Below are 18,511 nucleotides of genomic sequence, written 5' to 3' on the forward strand. Positions count from 1 at the left end.
AAACACGGATCGAAATGATAAAACTTGTATCTGAAGAAAGGGTAAAATACAGCTGGTCAGAGATAAATTAAAAAGTTGATTTTTTTTCAAGCGATCCAACAACATAAACGATCATAATATCCGGTTTGGGGTCTGTTTTACATTTGTTGATTGGAGATCAACCTCATATTTTCAAACCGATTCTTTTGTGTTGATAAAGTAAATTAAACATTTTTTTTTATTTTTAGAAAAATAGATAAATAGAATGAAATCATAACGGAGCATCGCCTTGAACAATATCAGAAAGCTGAACAAATAAATATTGATTTTTGTTTTTGTTTTTACAATGATGAAGGTGACTAATAATTTGGATAATTCAAATAATTGTATATCAGGGTAAACAAAAGTCTCACAGCTGATACTACACCCCCCCCCCCCCTCCTAAAAAAAAAAAAAAAAAAAATGGAATAACAAGAGAAATGGGTGAAGGGTAACATCCTTCCGAAGCATCATACAGGTATTTGGAACAGAACAAATGACACTTTGATTTCTTCCAGCGAATACTGTTCATTTTATAGGTACAAAAAGTCAGAGATGAGTCGAGCAAGTAAGTTTTTCTTATTTTAACTTTATTGGTCCCCCGACAAAAGGAGGGTGGACCTGTAAATTCACCCTTGTCTGTTCATCTGTCTGCACTTTTCTCAATAACTACGCCTTGGAATATTTTTGAAATTTTGCACAAACATTAAACATGATACGAGTAAAAAAAAGTAACAGAACGGATTTTCCGGGAAATCTCCGGCTGCCCCCCCCCCCCCCGGGTGCCTTTCAGGCTAAAATGGCTAAAAATTGACACTTTCGTCCTTATTAAAAAAAATTGCTTCCCTTGGATTTTTATAAAACTCTGAAAAGTTGTAACTAATTGATTTCTATATAATTTTGTTTGTCTATACTTCGCAATAACTCTTGGGTGTGCCCCAGGGGCTCTTTTAGGTTTAATAAAAACACTCCATTTTGGGGACTATTTTACCATATTTGTCCAGAATTTTCTGTGTGTGTCTATTTAGCAGTTTTGTATGGTGCTGAACTTAAATTTAAATATGTTAAGACTTTGGAGACTTTTGGGGCTAAATGGGGTGGGGGCAAATAATGAACTTTATCATTTCTTTTTTTGCGTGGTGCAAAACTCAAATTTACATATGTTAAGACCTAAAACTGTACCGTTTGTTCATTTTCACCAGGATTTGACGTCCTTTAGGGACTTTTAGGGCTAAATGGTGGTGGTGGGAGGAGGGGGGGCTGAACTTAGTCATTTTTTTTTTTATGTCTCGTTCACTATGCACTCACGGGAACCATGCATGCTTCACTTGTGTGTTCTTATTTCTATTCGAATATGAAAGACATCAGTGGTTTTGTCGTCATTTAGGAGGGTGAGAGAGTATCATTTACTAGTAATTGGAATCGGGGAGTGGAGAAATCTTACTTTTTGACGGTATCAGAATTGAAAATAATGTATGCCTATTTTCTGATGCCAAAAAGACCATTCTTTAATTCTTTCTCTCTCTCTCTCTCTCTCTCTTTTTGTTTAAACAAAACTTTCCTTTGGCTAGTACTTATAAGAAAATTATAAATACAGTAGAACCCCGAGATAAGGCATTAAAAATTAGTAACAAAATACAGTACAGCATATAATACACATGTATATAATCAAATAACATTATGAATAACACAGTCACATCGTAACCTGAAAAAAACGTATCCTAGGACCACCGTATCCTGCATTTATTAATTATAACTTTCCAGTAAAACTAAAATATATAGATCACCCATGTACAACTGTATTTTTTGCATTTGTGGAAATATATGCGCATATTAAATGAGGTTTTAAGGTAATCCGAAAATTAACAAAAAAAAAAATTAACAAAAATAAATGCATGAACGAGTTTCTAGTTATATATATATATATATATATTTAGAGATTTAAAAATCAGATTCAGTAAGTGTATCAGAATCATGAATTTAGAATGGAATCAGTAATTGTAATGGAATCAGAAAAATATCAGAATCTGAAATAATATTGGAATTGCCTTATCACTATTATTTACATTATTTTTCTCTTCAGATCATCATCATCATCGGTTAAACATCTAACACTTTTACAAATAGATTTTCAAACTAACCTATCTCTGGTCAGGTCTTTATTTATTCCTCTTTATCCCAGTCCTTCTCTTATCACTTTCTCCCACCCACACACCAATTTTTCAGTCTTGACCCCTTAGCAGCCCTTTTTTTTCCTGATGAAAACTGATTAAAAAATTTTCCACATGTCTGAATACCCTATATACCAAATTTCAAAAATTCGTTGAGTGTATATGTTGAGAATTGTCCTCACACACACACACATTCTCACTTTTATATATAGATTATTTTTTTGCTCATATTCACCCCAAACAAAGCAAACTACGCTCAAACGTGAGGGGCTACTGTAAATATGTGACCATACCTACAAGGACACTCTAAGTAGGGAGTTAAGTAGCAAGATATCTGTTCAATTTACACTTAAATTTCTGCATGTTAATACAGTCGGGGAAACAGGATGTAGAGATGGAATTCCAAAGTCAAGAAGTTTGAGAGAAGAAATTTCAGGGGTCCTCTACAGTGAAGGCGTGGGATTTTGCCGCTCGTTGTTTAGTCGGAGGTATTTACCTTGACAGAGCACTCGGCGGTATTTACCTTGACAGAGCACTAGTGCTTCAAGTTTGTCGAAGCACATTCATTTAAAGTACTTGTAAAACAAGCACAGAGACGCAACATTGTAGTGATGAGACAGAGGCTGGAGCTTAGTTGACACTGCACGACCTATTAGATTGAAGACTCTTTTTTTTTTTACTCTGTCCAATAAAGAGAGACTAGTGACAACAATACTTCATGCATTGGTGAATGGTAGCTTTGTTGAAATATAAGGTACTGTTAGGTGTAAATACGTTTCTAGAATGGTAGAGGCAGCCCCAACCCTTCTTTGCAGCAGACTTGGCAACTTCTGCTGTGTATTTGTTCTAATTCATGTTTCCTGTGAATGTAAGATCAAAGTGATTTTCTAATATATGATCTACCGTGTTGTTTAGCTTCCAATAAGGTTAGGGTTCACTCCTAAACTCGTTAAACCATGTTTTGCATCAAGGTTATGCTAAGGGTTAATGGTTAGATCATATATTAGATTAGCAACCATTCGGTAGATTACATAGTGGATTAGCAACCATTCAATAGATCACATATTTGGTTTTCAACCATTCAATAGATCACATATAGAATTAGCAACTATTCAATAGATCACATATAGAATTAGCAACTATTCAATAGATCACATACTGGATTAGTAATCATTCCGTAGATCACATATTGCATTAGCAACCATTTGATAGAGCACATATAGGATTAGCAAACATTTGGTAGATTACATATTGGCTTAGTAACCATTCGATAGATCACAGTGGATTAGCAACCACTTGAGAGATCACATACTGGATTAGCAACCATTTGGTAGATTATATATTGGATTAGTAACCATTTCGTAGATTACATGGTGGATTAGCAACCATTCAATAGTAAATAGAATAGTGTGTGTGTGTGTGTGTGTGTGTGTGTGTGTGAAACGGTTCCATAGTGTAGAGAAAATCCCCAAATACTGTCTGTTCTTAACTGACAGTTTATGTCGCCCTCACCCCCCTCCCCCATTATCTTCTCGGCCTGATCTGTTCTTGTCCGACTCTGACTCCAATCTCTCCAATTTTTCCCAAGGCCACCTACACGCTGCTATCCATCATCAAATTTCTCAACTGTCTTAAAACTAACTCTGACTTCTAAATTTATTGACTCAAAATCGGAAATCCTATGTCCAGTCTTTTGTCTACGGGAAAATAATAAGCGAAAAATGATTCACCTTCTCAGCCACCCATTCTGACCACCTTTGTGTCCCTTTTTTTTTTTTTTTTTTTTTTTTTTTTTAAATTACATTATCAAATCATTTCCAACCATTGTCCTGGGTCATTTACTTTCAGCAACTTTTCCTATTTTTTTTTTTATGAATCACTTCTTACGCTCCCCCCCCCCCCCAAGTGGGTGGTCTCCATAGTGCCACACTACAACAGAAAGAAACAAAAAGACGGGGGTTTACTAATTATTTACTTTTAATTTTTTTAACAGGTACAGCCCCCGAAGTTAAAACAGGACTTGTTACACATTTACATCGTAAGTAAAAAGAAACTTCTTTTTTTCATTATTTGGATTGTTTGCTCTATTGTTCTCATCTTGGTTGTTTTTTCCACAATGTTTCGGCTGATGTAACCTCCGACTGTCTTCAGGTGCATTCACACTGGATGCTATTGGTGAATGGTGAAAAATGTTTGGGTTGTTTTTTTTTTTGCTTTTCCAGTGAATATAGTTGTTAGAAATTCAAAACTCAAATAGCGCCGAGTCTATTCCCTTTTTAATAAATCCGGGTTCATACCGTTTTTTGATATGATGTTTGTATATTTTTGAGATGAGGATTGATAATTGTATTTTATATTATTATATTTGGACTATTGTTCTCATCTTGGTTGTTTTTTCTACAACGTTTCAACCGATGTAACCTCCGACCATCTTCAGGTGCATTCACACTGGATGTTATTTTTTTTTTTTTACTTACAATTTGTAAATTAGTGGCAATAAATTCTTTCTTATACTAGGAGGCACACCCTGTGCACCCAAATCCTAGTCGTACACCGTATAGAAATTAAAAAGTGGAAGTATCCCTGCCTATTTTCTTTTTTACTCTTATTTACCCAAACAAGTATTTTAAGAGAATGTGCTCTGATGAACTCATTGCACTTGTGCCCCCTTGACGTACATATCCTCTACAAACCTACTTCGCAACAAAACCACATTCCTTCACTGTAAAGATCCCTAAATGCTGGAAACCTTTCCAATCTAATAGTTTCTTCCCTTGAACAATTAGACTTTAGAATTCCCTTCTTGCTACCTGCTTCCTTGACTGTACTGATATGCGGAAGTTTAAATGTAATGTAAACCAACATTTTGTTCATCTTTCCTAAGCATGGTCCCAAATAGGAGCCCCTTATGTCCAAGTGGCGATATGCCTTGTTAGGGGTGAACACAAGTAAAAAAAACAAAGCAAAAAAACAAAAACAAGGCAGATTGCCACTTGGATATAAGGGCTATTATTTGGGACCATGTCTACAGGGGCACTATGTAAGGAGTTTAGCAACAAGATGTCTGTTTGCACTGCATTTAAATTTCAACATGTTGGTGGAGTCTGTGAAGCAGGAAATAGGGAGGGAATTCCATGTTTAGCAGTTCGAAGGAAGAAACTATTATAAGAGAATTCTTTTCCAGCATGTAACAGAGCGCGGATGCACATATGGCGTCTGTATGAAAATGCAGAGCTATGTGCAAAATGACGTCACGGCTAGGAAAAAGAAAAAGACTGTAAAAAGAAAATGCGCACAGACCGAACACGTTAGAGTAGTCGAACACAAACATGTTAGAGACGTGGACGACGTCACAGCTGTAACGAGAAGTCCCGCATGGTGGAAGAATGAGGAATAAAGGTATTTTCTTAAAGCCCGAAACAGGAGTTGAAGTTCTTTCCTTTTTCTTTATTTCCTTTGCGACTGAGTCTACAACGTGTTGGGTCCCGAGTGTCTAGATGTTAACGCGGTTGTAAATGTGTACTACATTACACAGGGGTCTTTACAGTGTAGAGGTGGGATTTTGCTGCTTGTCAGATTAGTCATGAGTATTTACGTTGAGCAAGCACAAGTTTCATAAGTTCGTCAAAGCACATTCCATTAAAGAACTTGTGGAACAAGCACATAGATGCAACATTACAGTGATGAGACAGGGGTTGGAGCTTGGTTGATAGTTCGGTTGGAGAATCCTTTTTAGACCCTGTTTAAGACAGAGAGACTAGTGATAGATGCACCAGTCAAGATGTGACTGTAACACTCTATGCATGGGTGAATGGTGGCTTTGTAGAGATGCAGTATACTGTAAGTAGATTTCTAGCTCGATAGAGGGAGCCCACCTTATTTGTACTGTACCACCGTGTGTTTTGTATTATGCTACTCCTTGCCTCATTGTTTTCTATTTGTAGTTGAGGTTATAAGACTTCTGAACCATCATATGGAGAACTGAATACTACTATAAATAGTTTTCTAGTTTGGTAGAGGGAGTCCTCCTTCTTTGCAGTTGCCTTGACAATAGTTTCAATGTATTTGTTCCAATTCCTGTTGCCTGAAAACTTTGGAATTCTCTCCCTGTTTCTTGTTTTTCTGATTTTACTCACATGCAGAAAATTAAATGTAACATAAACAGACATCTTGTTGCTCAACTCCCTACATGATGCCTCTGTAGATATGTTAGTCTGTGGCGAGTGTAGTATTTTTGTTACTGTTCAGGGTGCCCCTTTTTGGGAGCTGGTTTTCCCCCATATTAAAAACCGACCTTGTGTCTAACTCTGCCCTCGTGGTGAGGAAAGTAATAAAAAAAAAAATAATAGAAAATAGCTCCTTGGTCTTCAAGCCGGAATCAAAGTGTAGTGTCTGAATGAATGGGTGAATGTGGTATTATGGTGAAAACAGATCCTAGCTAAGAGAAACTTTTGTTTAGTTGTAGAGTGACAAGGATGACCAACGACCCCCATTTTACCCCCTTTTGAGTTGGCCTTGTGCCTAAATTTTTTATTCATGTTAATTTTTACCTGAATAAATGATTTAATATCTCAAAGTGTAGTATCTGTTCTGATGCTACACTTAATTTGTCCTGGGTCAATAGAGGGGAAATCTTCTATACTAAGACAATTATTATTTTTGAGTACTGCCAGAGTGTCCCTTTTTACCCTTCTTTTGGTGAGCTGGTTTTCCCTCACATTAAAAACGACCTTAATCTATAAAATATATTATTTATACATATTTCACGACCGGGCAATACCGGACAGTCTGCTAGTATATCTATAAAAGTGAGAATGTGTGTGTGGACACTTCTCAACCTATATACTCAATGAATTTTTGATCTATAGACTTGAAATTTGGTATATAGGGTATTCAGATGTGTGGAAAACTTTTTAATCTGTTTTCATCTGGAAAAAAGGGCATCTAAGGGATCAAAATTAAATAATTGGTACATAGAGGTTATCAGAGTTTAATCTGTTTATCAACTGTTTCACGATTGTGCATGCGTGAAGGGTTTCTTATGTTAAAAATAAGTAGCTTTGAAAACACTTTTTAAAGGACGTGAAAAGCTGGCCTAATGGTTATTGTTCTTGACTCACTATTTTAGGTTAAGGTTTCAATCTCAGCTAGAGTATTTTCTTTTTCTTTTACTTACAAGAAGTGGACTGCTTGAAAAAAAAACATAGTACTCGCATGCACATTTCTTAGTTTCTGTATGAATTAAAATATAATATTTACACATATTTTACGACCGGGCAACGCCGGGCAGCCTGCTAGTATATATATGTCCAAATTTTTTCTTTTTTTTTTTACTTACAAGAAGTGAACTGTTTGAAAAAAAAAAAAGCATAATACTCGCATGCACATTTCTTAGTTTCTGTATTAATTAAAATATAATATTTACGCATATTTTACGACCAGGCCACGCCGGGCAGCCTGCTAGTATATACATGTCCAAATTTTTTTATTTTTTTTTTTTATTTACAAGAAGTGAACTGTTTGAAAAAAAAAAGCATAATACTTGCATACACATTTCTTAGTTTCTGTATTAATTAAAATATAATATTTACGCATATTTTACGACCGGGCCACGCCGGGCAGCCTGCTAGTATATATGTCCAATTTTTTTTTTTTGTTTATCAAACAGAAATTCTGTTAATTATTATGAGTTGTCCAGACCTATCAGCAATTTTTTTGTGATTCATTAAAAGTGTATTATTTTGAGAAACACAAACTATTTCATTTTAAAATATTGTTTATTTTTTGTTTATTTTTTATTTTATTTATTTTTTGCATACATCAACAAGGAACAATAAGTTGGTAACAGCTGATGAGTTCATTAAAAAACAAAAGCTGAAATGTAAAAAGTCGTTTAATCATGCGATGTTTTTTTTTTTTTTTTGTGTGTGATGTTGCAATTCAGCTCTAAAAGAGCGAATAGGAAACAATGAGCAAGTTTTACATGGTGTTTGCAGATTCAGTCTAGTTATTCATATATTGCTTCCCATCAGGCAGTGGTAACTGAGACACTTGAAACAAGAGGCTGTTAGTGACAGAATGTTGGTTTTGTGTATCGACCTTTAATTAGATAAATCAGCGGCGCTCCACACTTTTGGGGCCAAATTTTGTAGTCGATAAATGGAGTTTTTAGATAAAAAACAATGGTTTCAACTGATTTTTTTGTCAATTCTAATAAATTACAATTGTAGCTTCCAAATTATGCAGTCGAAATTACCTGAATATTACTGAATTATTAAAAAAAACAACAACTTTAATCGTGTTAGCAGGTGAAAAATTGCGGCCATCTTGTTTTTATAAAAATAAAATCATAAACAAGGGAAGCAACTTTAAATGTTTAATGTGACTATAGCAAAACAAATAACAAAATAAACATAACATATATACAGATATAAATTCCCTGGAACAAAATTTGATAGATACTTGACTTTGTATCCACCATCTTGTTTTTCCTTATCCAAAGAAACTCATAACATTTGACCTATATTTCAGGTGACCCAATAATAATTTGATTACCGGCTTTTCTTCACAGGGGAAGCCTACTCAGATGAACTTTTCAAATCGCCAAAAGATGCTATGATGGACATTTTTTGAGATACCTTTATATTGCAATGTTCAGTTTTCAGCTAGTGTTCTTTTTTTTAATGGCTGTTTATGCCAACAGAAATTATTGTGACAGAAAACAGATTTCTTCTTTATCAATATCCACAAACAAGTGTGTGCATGTATTAAATTTGATACCAAAATAACCTTTTCTAACAATGCTCTTTCTTTCCATCATCATCAGCATCATCACAACCATTGCCACTGTCATCATCATCACCACCATCATTACTGTTACATCGAATGACCCTGGTCTTTCTGTTAAATTGTTGACATAAATATATTTTGTGTGTTAACACGTTTTTCTTGCTTTCATTCCAAAATGACTTAGCATTTGCTGTGAAAACTTACTTGCTTGCTTTTGGGAGTGACAAAGAAAGCGAATCCAAACGAGGCAGAGAAGAAAGAGAGTTAGCAATTAGTACCATTAACTTTTTAGTGTTCATCAGAATCACTTTGTGATTCAACTGCCACAAAAGTATTTATTTAAACTGAATTATAATTCTTTTTACCGCAAAGATTCTATGGAAACACAGTTACTAAACTCTCACACGAGGATATTTAAATCCAATGAACACGAGAAAATACATTTCATCGCTATCAACTCTTAAGAAGCTGTTAATTCATATTACTTGGATTATTTGAACTACTGCTCTCATCATGAGTGTTATTCACACAACATTTCGGTCGATGTAACCTCCGACATTCTTCACGTGTATCTCTCCTTTAATCAGCAAACTGGTATAAAAGTCATTCCAAAAGGTAAAGCCTCATATTTTTTAACTCAAAGACTAAAGCTACTAGAAGAGCTATGATGACAAGAGTGGTACCATTAAAACGAGTGACCTTTTTCTTGTTCCAGAATTTAGTTTTTACAAAGTTATCACCATTCTTAATGCACTTTAGCCAGCCTCTTTTAATGCTTCAGTTATAAAAGTCGAGAGCACATTTTATCACTCACATCTCTGTCACCACTCTGAAATCGACAAACTCATCTCTTAACTGTGCTGATATCAAGTGAATGTTGATTATTTCAATTTTTATTCTGCATGGAGGAATTCAATGTTGCATCTCTGCTTCTGATGCACACCCATGATGGGTTGCTTTCTTGGAGTTTCGCACCATCAATATCTGCAGCAGAGAGATGAAACATTCAGGTCATAAATGCATAAGTTCAATCATTATACCAATGCAATTTGCACTCTCTTGTGATTCATTCAGACAGAATAAAAAAATAGGAGCCATTACTTTTGGAACGCCCCTCGTACTTGCTGAACAGAACATGAATTTAAATCAAAGTTAACTATTTTACATCACATTCCAAAAAAAAAAAAAAAAAACCAACTATATATTAATACTGTAGTATCTTTAACGTACGTACACACGTGTGTCACGGTTTCTAGATTATAAATTATCCCATCAGAAGATCCAATTTATTAAAAGAAGGATAGAAGGTTATAACATACTACAAACATTAAATTATAAGTATATACATATGCTAATTTAATGTTTGTAGTGCATTATCACTTTCTATCCTCCTTTTTAATAAATAGGATCTCCCAATCACCAAAGACGCAATATAAAAAAAAAATTAATAAAATAAAGAATAAAAATAAAAAAAATGATGTTGCTTTTTGGACCATACATGAGACTAAAATATACTTTTTTGGTCTTCTGGTATAGATGCAAGAGTAGTATCTGTTCTGTCTAAAGATGGTATAATGATATTATGGGGTTTTCATTCGTGCCAGGTGTCCATACAATGGAAATATGTCACAGACTCCTATAAGGATGTTGAAAATAAACCGTAATAACCAAATATATTCTGAAATTACATTAACCAGAATACTTAGATAAATACTTTTACAGTTTAACAAAAGTGCTACAATAATATTGCGGGGTCTCCATTAACGCTGAACGTCCACAGAATGCCCAGCTACACATGAAAGATGCTGTAATGGAATTTCCACAATTCCCGCTAGTCAATATTAATTAAAATAAACATTCATTCCACTTCAAAAGCGCTCCATATATATTTTTGTATTTTACTGTCTATATTCTGTTTTTCGTGCCATGACAACAAATTAACAGCTTATGTTTCTGTACTTTTGAGATGAAGATTGATTATTCATATTTTTTATTCTTTCGGGAAACTGTTCTCATCTTGAGTGCTATTTTCACGGCGTTTCGGTCGATGTAACTTCCGACCTTCTTCAGGTGTATCTTGTCGAACTCAGGAATTTTTCTATCGAACTTGGTAATATTTCTGTTGAACTCAAGAATATTCACAAAATTTCAAACGAACTCATGGCATATTGGATAAAGTACTTGGTAAAATTTAGTTGTAAGTTACACTCTTCTAGAGATTGATGGTTCAATCCTAAGTGCCCGCCTTTTGAACATTGTTCCGCTGGCCTGCTTCCTGGTTGAATACAACATTGTAGCCTTGAGCCGTCCCCATAAATACTCAAATTCTACCCAATTTGCATCATTGTGATTACTACACTACCACCTTACATTCATTAACCTTATCTTCGAATAGCCTTCGGGTCTCGATAAGTGGTGATTCCCAAGTAAAAAAAAAAATGGAAAAAAATATTTATTTCATTCATTTCATGCACCCAATGCAGCTGGATGTCAGAACACGGTACCAAACAAACACATGCCGTGAATCTCACTGGAATGATAACAATTTTCACGAAGTTCAACTCTCGGATTGAGTAGTAACAGAGAGAAGACTTGCGCTACTCCCCAAGCGTACCCCCCCTTTCTCTTCTCTTTACCTTCCGATCTTAATCCATATACAGTATTGCCATAAAGAAAGTTTGCACTTGTTACTCCAGTGCAACCAGATATAGGGGCATCATAAACACTGATGTTTTGGTGCTTTTGCACAGTATTTCGTACCGTTTTCTCATCACATTTCAATCTGCGGCCGATTTCTCAATTGGATAATCCAGAAAGATGGAGATTAATGAACTCCTTACAATCACTAAGAGAAAGTCAAGGCATATGGACTAAATGTTACGTTGTATAACCTGGAACAACAACAATTACGATTAGAGATGCTTTGTTGTCTAAAAGGTGGATATTTTAAGCTCATTTGTTGCTGCAGAGTTTCTTTTTTCCTTCTCGATTTGAAGTTAATTTTTTTAAATTGAGGTGAACACAACAATCAAATATAAACAGGTAAAATTATAGAGGAATAAAAGGCGAATCACATGAGTTATAGGTTGTTTAAACAGCTACATTCAATTTAGCTTAAATTTTCGGTTTTTGTAAAAGAAATGACAAGTGCAGACTTTCTTTTTGGCGCCACTGTATACACTGTATTTATATTAATAAATTACCAAACGATCTAACAGTATAGAGAAAAAATGTATAAAATGTAAAGAATTAGTTTCGTATTTTCAACCAATGTAAACGCTTAACAAATCACAGAAAATAAATAAAGTAATAATAATAATGATAGTAAATAATTTCTTTGTAAAATTAAAACATTTTCAAAACACTTCAATTCAAACGTTGAATAAAACCTGTCTAACTTTACAATATGAACAAAGATGGCTGCCAGAACAAACATACGATGTTGAGTCTTCTATGAATTTTCGTTTTTCTTCTTGCGACATTATATTGTTGTGCATTTTTTTTTTCTTAGCAAAGAATTTCTAATTTTTCTGAGGAGTATATGCACAAAAAGAGCCGACAGTGACATAATAATAACCGATTTTTTCTGCATAACAAAACAGATCTGTAAAAAATGTACTGAAATTTTAGCATGCTGGAGAAACTGAAAAATTAATATTTAGATCTTGGAATGTAACTAATACTGTTATTATTTTATGTATGCTCTATTGTTATATTTAGCACACGTTGAGCTTCTAAACGAAAAGTATTGGTATACACAAAAAGTGAAATATAATTGTAAAAACATATTTTACCAAAAAAAAAAAAAAAAAAAACATTGCTTAATAAATGTATTACTATTTTTTTTTAAATCTTTATTTTGTAAACTTCAGATGTTTTTCTGATAAAATCCTGGAAGGAAAGATATTTAGTTTTACGCAGTGACAGCACCTTAGAATGGTACGAAGATGACTCATCAGGAAATCTGGAAGGATCTATTAATCTGAGGGTAAGTATGGAGATTAGATAAGCGCCTCATTTTGACTATAAATTTTATTTATTTTTCTATTCAGGCACTTACTACACTCTATCAAATTACTCTTTTTTTTTTCCTTACTTCTCTTTTTATGTTTCACCAACGGACACATCTACAAAGGATCAGCTTTGTTACAGTCAACCGTTGAGGAGGCCATTGACATCATTAAGTAATGTTACAAGATATGTGGAAAAAATAAGGGAAGAACCAATGCCAAGGAGTGGGTGGAGGTCTGAGAAGGTCGGTTCTACTCTGACTCGGCCATTTTACATTGTTACTCGGAGGAGTGGGGGGAGGCGCTGGCCCTTTGGATATATATTGAACATGCCTTGGGCCAGAGTCATGGGTCATTGGTGCGCGCCACTTTATTTGATAGAGTTCTGAAGGGTGCCGACATTGTCCATGTTCTACGGTGTTCCCTGTCTGCCCAGTAGTTTTCTTATATTGCGTCTATTCATGTTACATGACGAGGTAGGTTGCTAGTAGTACCTCGGTGAGCACTTTATCTGTTACCAGTTGATTGTCAACGTACATGCACCTTCCAAGTCAGGGCGTGATATAAGGTATGCTGTGGACAGGGGCCTCTGCGGAATGCAGGGATCGTTGGTTCCTTTTGGAGCTAGTCCAACAGAGTCAAAGCGTCGTATTTCTTCAACTAGCGATTACCTGACTCCCGAGTTGGGGGTCGCAAAATAACAATTATTTTGCAACCTTTATACCGGCCCCATCATGGACCATCCAGCCCAACTATGGTCGGAATGAAATTTTTGACAGATATTATTGTTAATTAATGTTGAAACAGAAAAATAGAATTCGTAGAATTACACTTCGTTTATTTTGCTTCTTTTCATTAATAGAAAAAAAAAAAAAAATCAAATTTTTAAACATCTGAGGAAATTTTTGCACTGAAAATTTTCAAGGACATCATTGCCATGACTCGAGGGGTTACAGAAAATGCGATCACCAAACAAACAGATTTTATTTATTTAATTTCTATTTACACTCTGTAAAGTCATTAAGCTATACCATTAAATATCAAATAAAAACTGGATGTTTAACGAGTTTGCATTTTCCGGATCGTTCAAAAGATTAGCGTCTCACATATCTTATAATATCTGAGCATCTCACAATTCGTTTAATTTTTCATACATAATGATGATGATGAATAATAATTTTTTTTTTGATGTCTCCCACCGTTGACTTTTGATTTAAGGTGAACATTTCTTTCCGAATTCATTTTAGACAGTGAAATTTGTCTGACTTGCTATTTTGATTTCCTGCTTATCCTCACCGCTAGAAATTATTTCTTCCAAAGACTTAAAAGGGATTTTTTTTGCTTGCTAACTTTTCTGTGGTGGAGCTAATATATTTATTTATACAAAAATATACAAATCAATGCACATTCATCTTTATTATAGAGTGGAGGACAAACACACACACACCCCCAAACACCTACCCACCCTCGGTAAAAAAAAATATTAAATTACTCTTTTTTTTTCTTGCTTTTCGGTTTACGTTTCACCTGCGGACATGTCTAAAAAGAATCATCTTCGTTACAGTTTAGGAGGCCATTTACATCATTAAGTAGTGTCACAAGACATTATTGTTAATCAATTTTGAAACAGAAAAATAGACAGAATTGTAGACTTACACTTCATTGAAAAAATCATAAATTTATAAACATTTGAGGAAATTCTTGCTATTTTTTGAAAAGTTTCATGGGCTTTGCTATTTTTTGAAAAGTTTCAAGGGCTTTGCTATTTTTTGAAAAGTTTCAAGGGCTTTGCAATTTTTTGAAAAGTTTCAAGGGCTTTGCTATTTTTTGAAAAGTTTTAAGGGCTTTGCTATTTTTTGAAAAGTTTTAAGGGCTTTGCTATTTTTTGCACGACTAGTAGTTTAAATATTTTTTACACAGACACACATACATACATCTACAGTTTTATTAATATATATAAAATTATTTTAAACTTGTTTATATTTTAGAATATTTGAGTTGAAGATTAATAATTCACATTCTTGAGATTATGCTTACAACGTTTTGGCCGGTGTAAACTTCAACGTTCTTCAGGTGCATCTTGCCTGACGGAACGAGAACAATCTAATCCGGTTTGATTAAATAATTTCAGTGTTATGTGACTAGTAGTTTAAGAGTTCATCAGTTAAATATTTTCACAGACACACACACACATACGTCTACTGTTTTATTTATATAGATTTATTTCCTTTTTTACTTGGAGTCACTGCTTATCAAGGCCTGGAAGCCACTCTAGGATAAGAGTTTAATGAGCGTTAGACAGATGGCGAGGAAACATCATGAAGATCAGTAATGGTGGAACTTGGATAGAGTTTAATTATATAAGAGAAAGGTGCAACAAGAACTTATTTACATTAGATTTGAAAGCAACCATGTTACAGTCGTTTATGAAGCAACCTCACGATATTGTCTTCCACAGACGGACTGTTCTAGGAGAGAAACTCTGCTTTTTCGAAGAATACGTTTGGTGTTAGGGTTAGAGTTAATGAAAAAGAGGAAATCTCTGAAACCTGTTGTTGATGGGTTGGTGCTAGACTTAATATATATTTTTCTGTTTAGTTTGTAGCCCCGCTCTTAGCAATTGGTGAAAGAACCAAGACGATTCCAGGGAGGCCGAAGCTGCCTGGTCTGACAGAAGATCGTCTGTTGATGGCTGTACCTAATAAGCCAACCAAAGACAGCCATATTGAATGGTTTCTGTTCGCAGATGAACAACAAGTACGGTGAGTTTCTTTGCTTTTCTCTTTCTCCCTTTTTTTTTTTTTTTATTTTTTTTCCATTTCTTATTCGAAGAAAAACAAACAAAAAAACGTAATACAAATCTCCGAATAATCCAAAAATAAAATTTAAAAACCGGAAGTTAAAAAACCTGCGTTTTAAATGAATAAATTGGCAGCACCTCTCTTCGCTGACGCCGTAACTTAATTGTGTTTCTCAGCTTCCAATAATATGTCGCACCTCAATAAAGAACGTGTGCACAGCTCGTTTTCTTCAAAAACGAACTCTCATGTTGTAAAACGACTTGCTTATATGGAACCCAGGATCGTCTAATTTGCATACGTTCGGCGAGAATTTGCGTTAGTTTGTGTTACCGTTGTAGATAAAATGGCAACTCGGAAGTTTAACGTCTGCTCTTGCAGCAAACGAAAATTTGCCAACCACCCTACCCTCTACATTAAAAAACAAACAAACAAACAAACAACATAAACGTGACCACTGACCATCGGCAAAATAATTAATAACTGACAAAAAAAAAAATTCATAAAAACATTGGCGTTCAAATAACAATAAATAAATGAAAAAATATTTTAAATTGAACGGTTTCATAAAAAGACATCTACAAAAAAAAAATTTTTTTTTTTCATATCTTGTTTAATTTTTTTTTTTTTTTTTTTTTTTTTTTTTACTTCGTTTTCGTTTTCTTGTTAAAATAAAAGTTTAACATTACCAGTGGTTTTTAAAATTATGGTACTCCTGCAGTATTTTACCCACCGATTTCACGATCTTAGCCGAGCGTTGATCGACATCCGTCGGAAAACGCCGGAACATGGCGAGCGGTACGATACTCTATCAGCCAATCAGGGCGCTTCAAACGAACGCGCAGCAGACGAATAATTTTCATTGAAATTACACACATAGCGTTTCATTTCAGTTATTTTATTGTTCAAAGTAAAAATACACAGCCTTTCATTTCAGCTATTTAATTTAGCGATAAAAAAAAAAAAAAAAAACCGGGAGCTGTTGGAAACATATTTATGCGAATTTATGTGGAGACAAAAATTTGGACACAACCCTTTTGTCTCCATAATAAATCAAATCGCGGAAGGCTACCCGGTTTGGGAAGGAGCTTCTTCTTTCCACATCCTCTGAAAACCCTTTGCTCCCTACTTTGCCTCTACAGTCAGTAGAAAATCTTCCAGTCGGAACTAAAGATAAACAGTAATTGTTGTGTCCCCCCCCCTACAAACATTACTGAAAAAAAAAAACATTGTTGTTACTGTTTAATAACGTTTTGTTAAAAACGAACAAGAAAAAAAAAAAAAAACATTGAAGTGTTTATTACTGTTGCTTATCCCCCCCCCCCCAAAAAAAAAGCTATCGGAAAACAAAATGAACAACAAAAAAAAAAAAAATATTCAACAAAATAAATTTATTTTACTTTAAAAAAAACTTACGGTAAGTGTTTGTGATTTATTTTATCCAAATTTTTTGTATTAATTTTATCCATTTTGTTGTGTGTAATATCTTTTCCTTGTAATGTTGTTGCTATTCACATACTTTTAGCGTTCTTGCACCGTCGGCGTAGCTCCGAATTCTCGGCTTTCGTCGGCGTCAACGCTCGGCTAAGATCGTGAAATCGGTGGGTAAAATACTGCAGGAGTACCAAAATTATTTTCCTCTTAAGATATATTAACAACTATTTTGCGTTATTTGGGATTTTGGTCTTCATCGCGTTTCTGCATCAACAGATTCCGATTCTTCCGACATCTACTCGGAAACACTCGTGAAAGTTCGGAAAAATCACCGTAAAAAAACTGCATAAGTACCGAAAAAACTTTTATGCTATTTTTACAGTTTTGTTTCATCATATCAAATTTGAAACAGACATGTGTCAAAGAAAAAGTAATTTTCTGTTTCTTCCAGTTTTCATTCTGGTTTGTAGTTGTATTTATATGAAACAAGAACAAAAAATAAATAGAACAGAGTGTTACAAAGCGGAGATAAAAAAAAAAAAATCTCAATAAATATTTTTATTAAAAATCGTAACAATATAAAACGCCACACCCCATCGTACTTTGATCTTTAAAAGCTTCAAAACATTTAATCATGCAAAACACGGCAATTCACACAAGAATGTACCTATGATATTATAGTTCTAGAATGAATGTTTTCTTGTTTTCCCTGTAGCAAACTGGTCAGGCGCTGCTCGGTCTTCGGGCGATCAAAGTGTAGTATCTGTTCCGGCAGATACTGCAAGCAAAGACCATATGTGGGGGCAACTCCACATATGAGACCTTGGTCAATAGGGGCAACCCTTCATACCAATTGTCACTATCCAGCTCCCCTACTCCCTGGGGAGTTGGTCCCCATTTCCCCTTCACTCCTCACTTTAAAAATCGGCCTTGTGCCTAATTTGCTTGGTGGGGGAGCAAATAAATACCAACTCGTCAAATTGGCCTTCGGGTCAAGATCAAAGTGTAGTATCTGTTCTTCAGATGCTACACTTCAATTTCTTGTTCTCTGTCAGTGGAGGAGAAATCCTTCACGACTGAGACAATTTTTATTTTTGTTCCTTTTCTCCACATTAAAAAACGACCCTGGTGTCTAACTCTGTCCCGTGGGGAGGCATTGTAAATAGGAACTGGTCAATGACATTGTCAAAATCTATTTGTCTTGTAAGTTCGTTTTCAATAGACAGAGCAGCCAGATCAGTTTTGGCGAGATCCGTTCGTCCTGGTGGTTACTCACATAGCATGTGTTGTT

General features: G+C 34.7%; 1 protein-coding gene across 1 annotated transcript in view; it reads left to right on the forward strand.

The window, feature by feature from the left end:
• Positions 1-444: 444 nt before the first annotated feature.
• The window catches only part of LOC145256243 (uncharacterized), a 38,756-nt gene continuing 20,689 nt past the window's right edge, over positions 445-18,511 (forward strand). The window contains exons 1-4 of the mRNA XM_080114892.1: positions 445-586; positions 4,183-4,227; positions 12,851-12,966; positions 15,587-15,750. Coding sequence (XP_079971018.1) covers positions 574-586; positions 4,183-4,227; positions 12,851-12,966; positions 15,587-15,750 — 338 coding nt within the window. The 5' untranslated portion in view covers positions 445-573. The remainder of the gene's footprint in view (positions 587-4,182; positions 4,228-12,850; positions 12,967-15,586; positions 15,751-18,511) is intronic.

This window comes from Euprymna scolopes, chromosome 32, assembly GCF_053919585.1.
Source record: "Euprymna scolopes isolate OS-2025 chromosome 32, ASM5391958v1, whole genome shotgun sequence".
NCBI lineage: Eukaryota > Metazoa > Mollusca > Cephalopoda > Sepiida > Sepiolidae > Euprymna > Euprymna scolopes.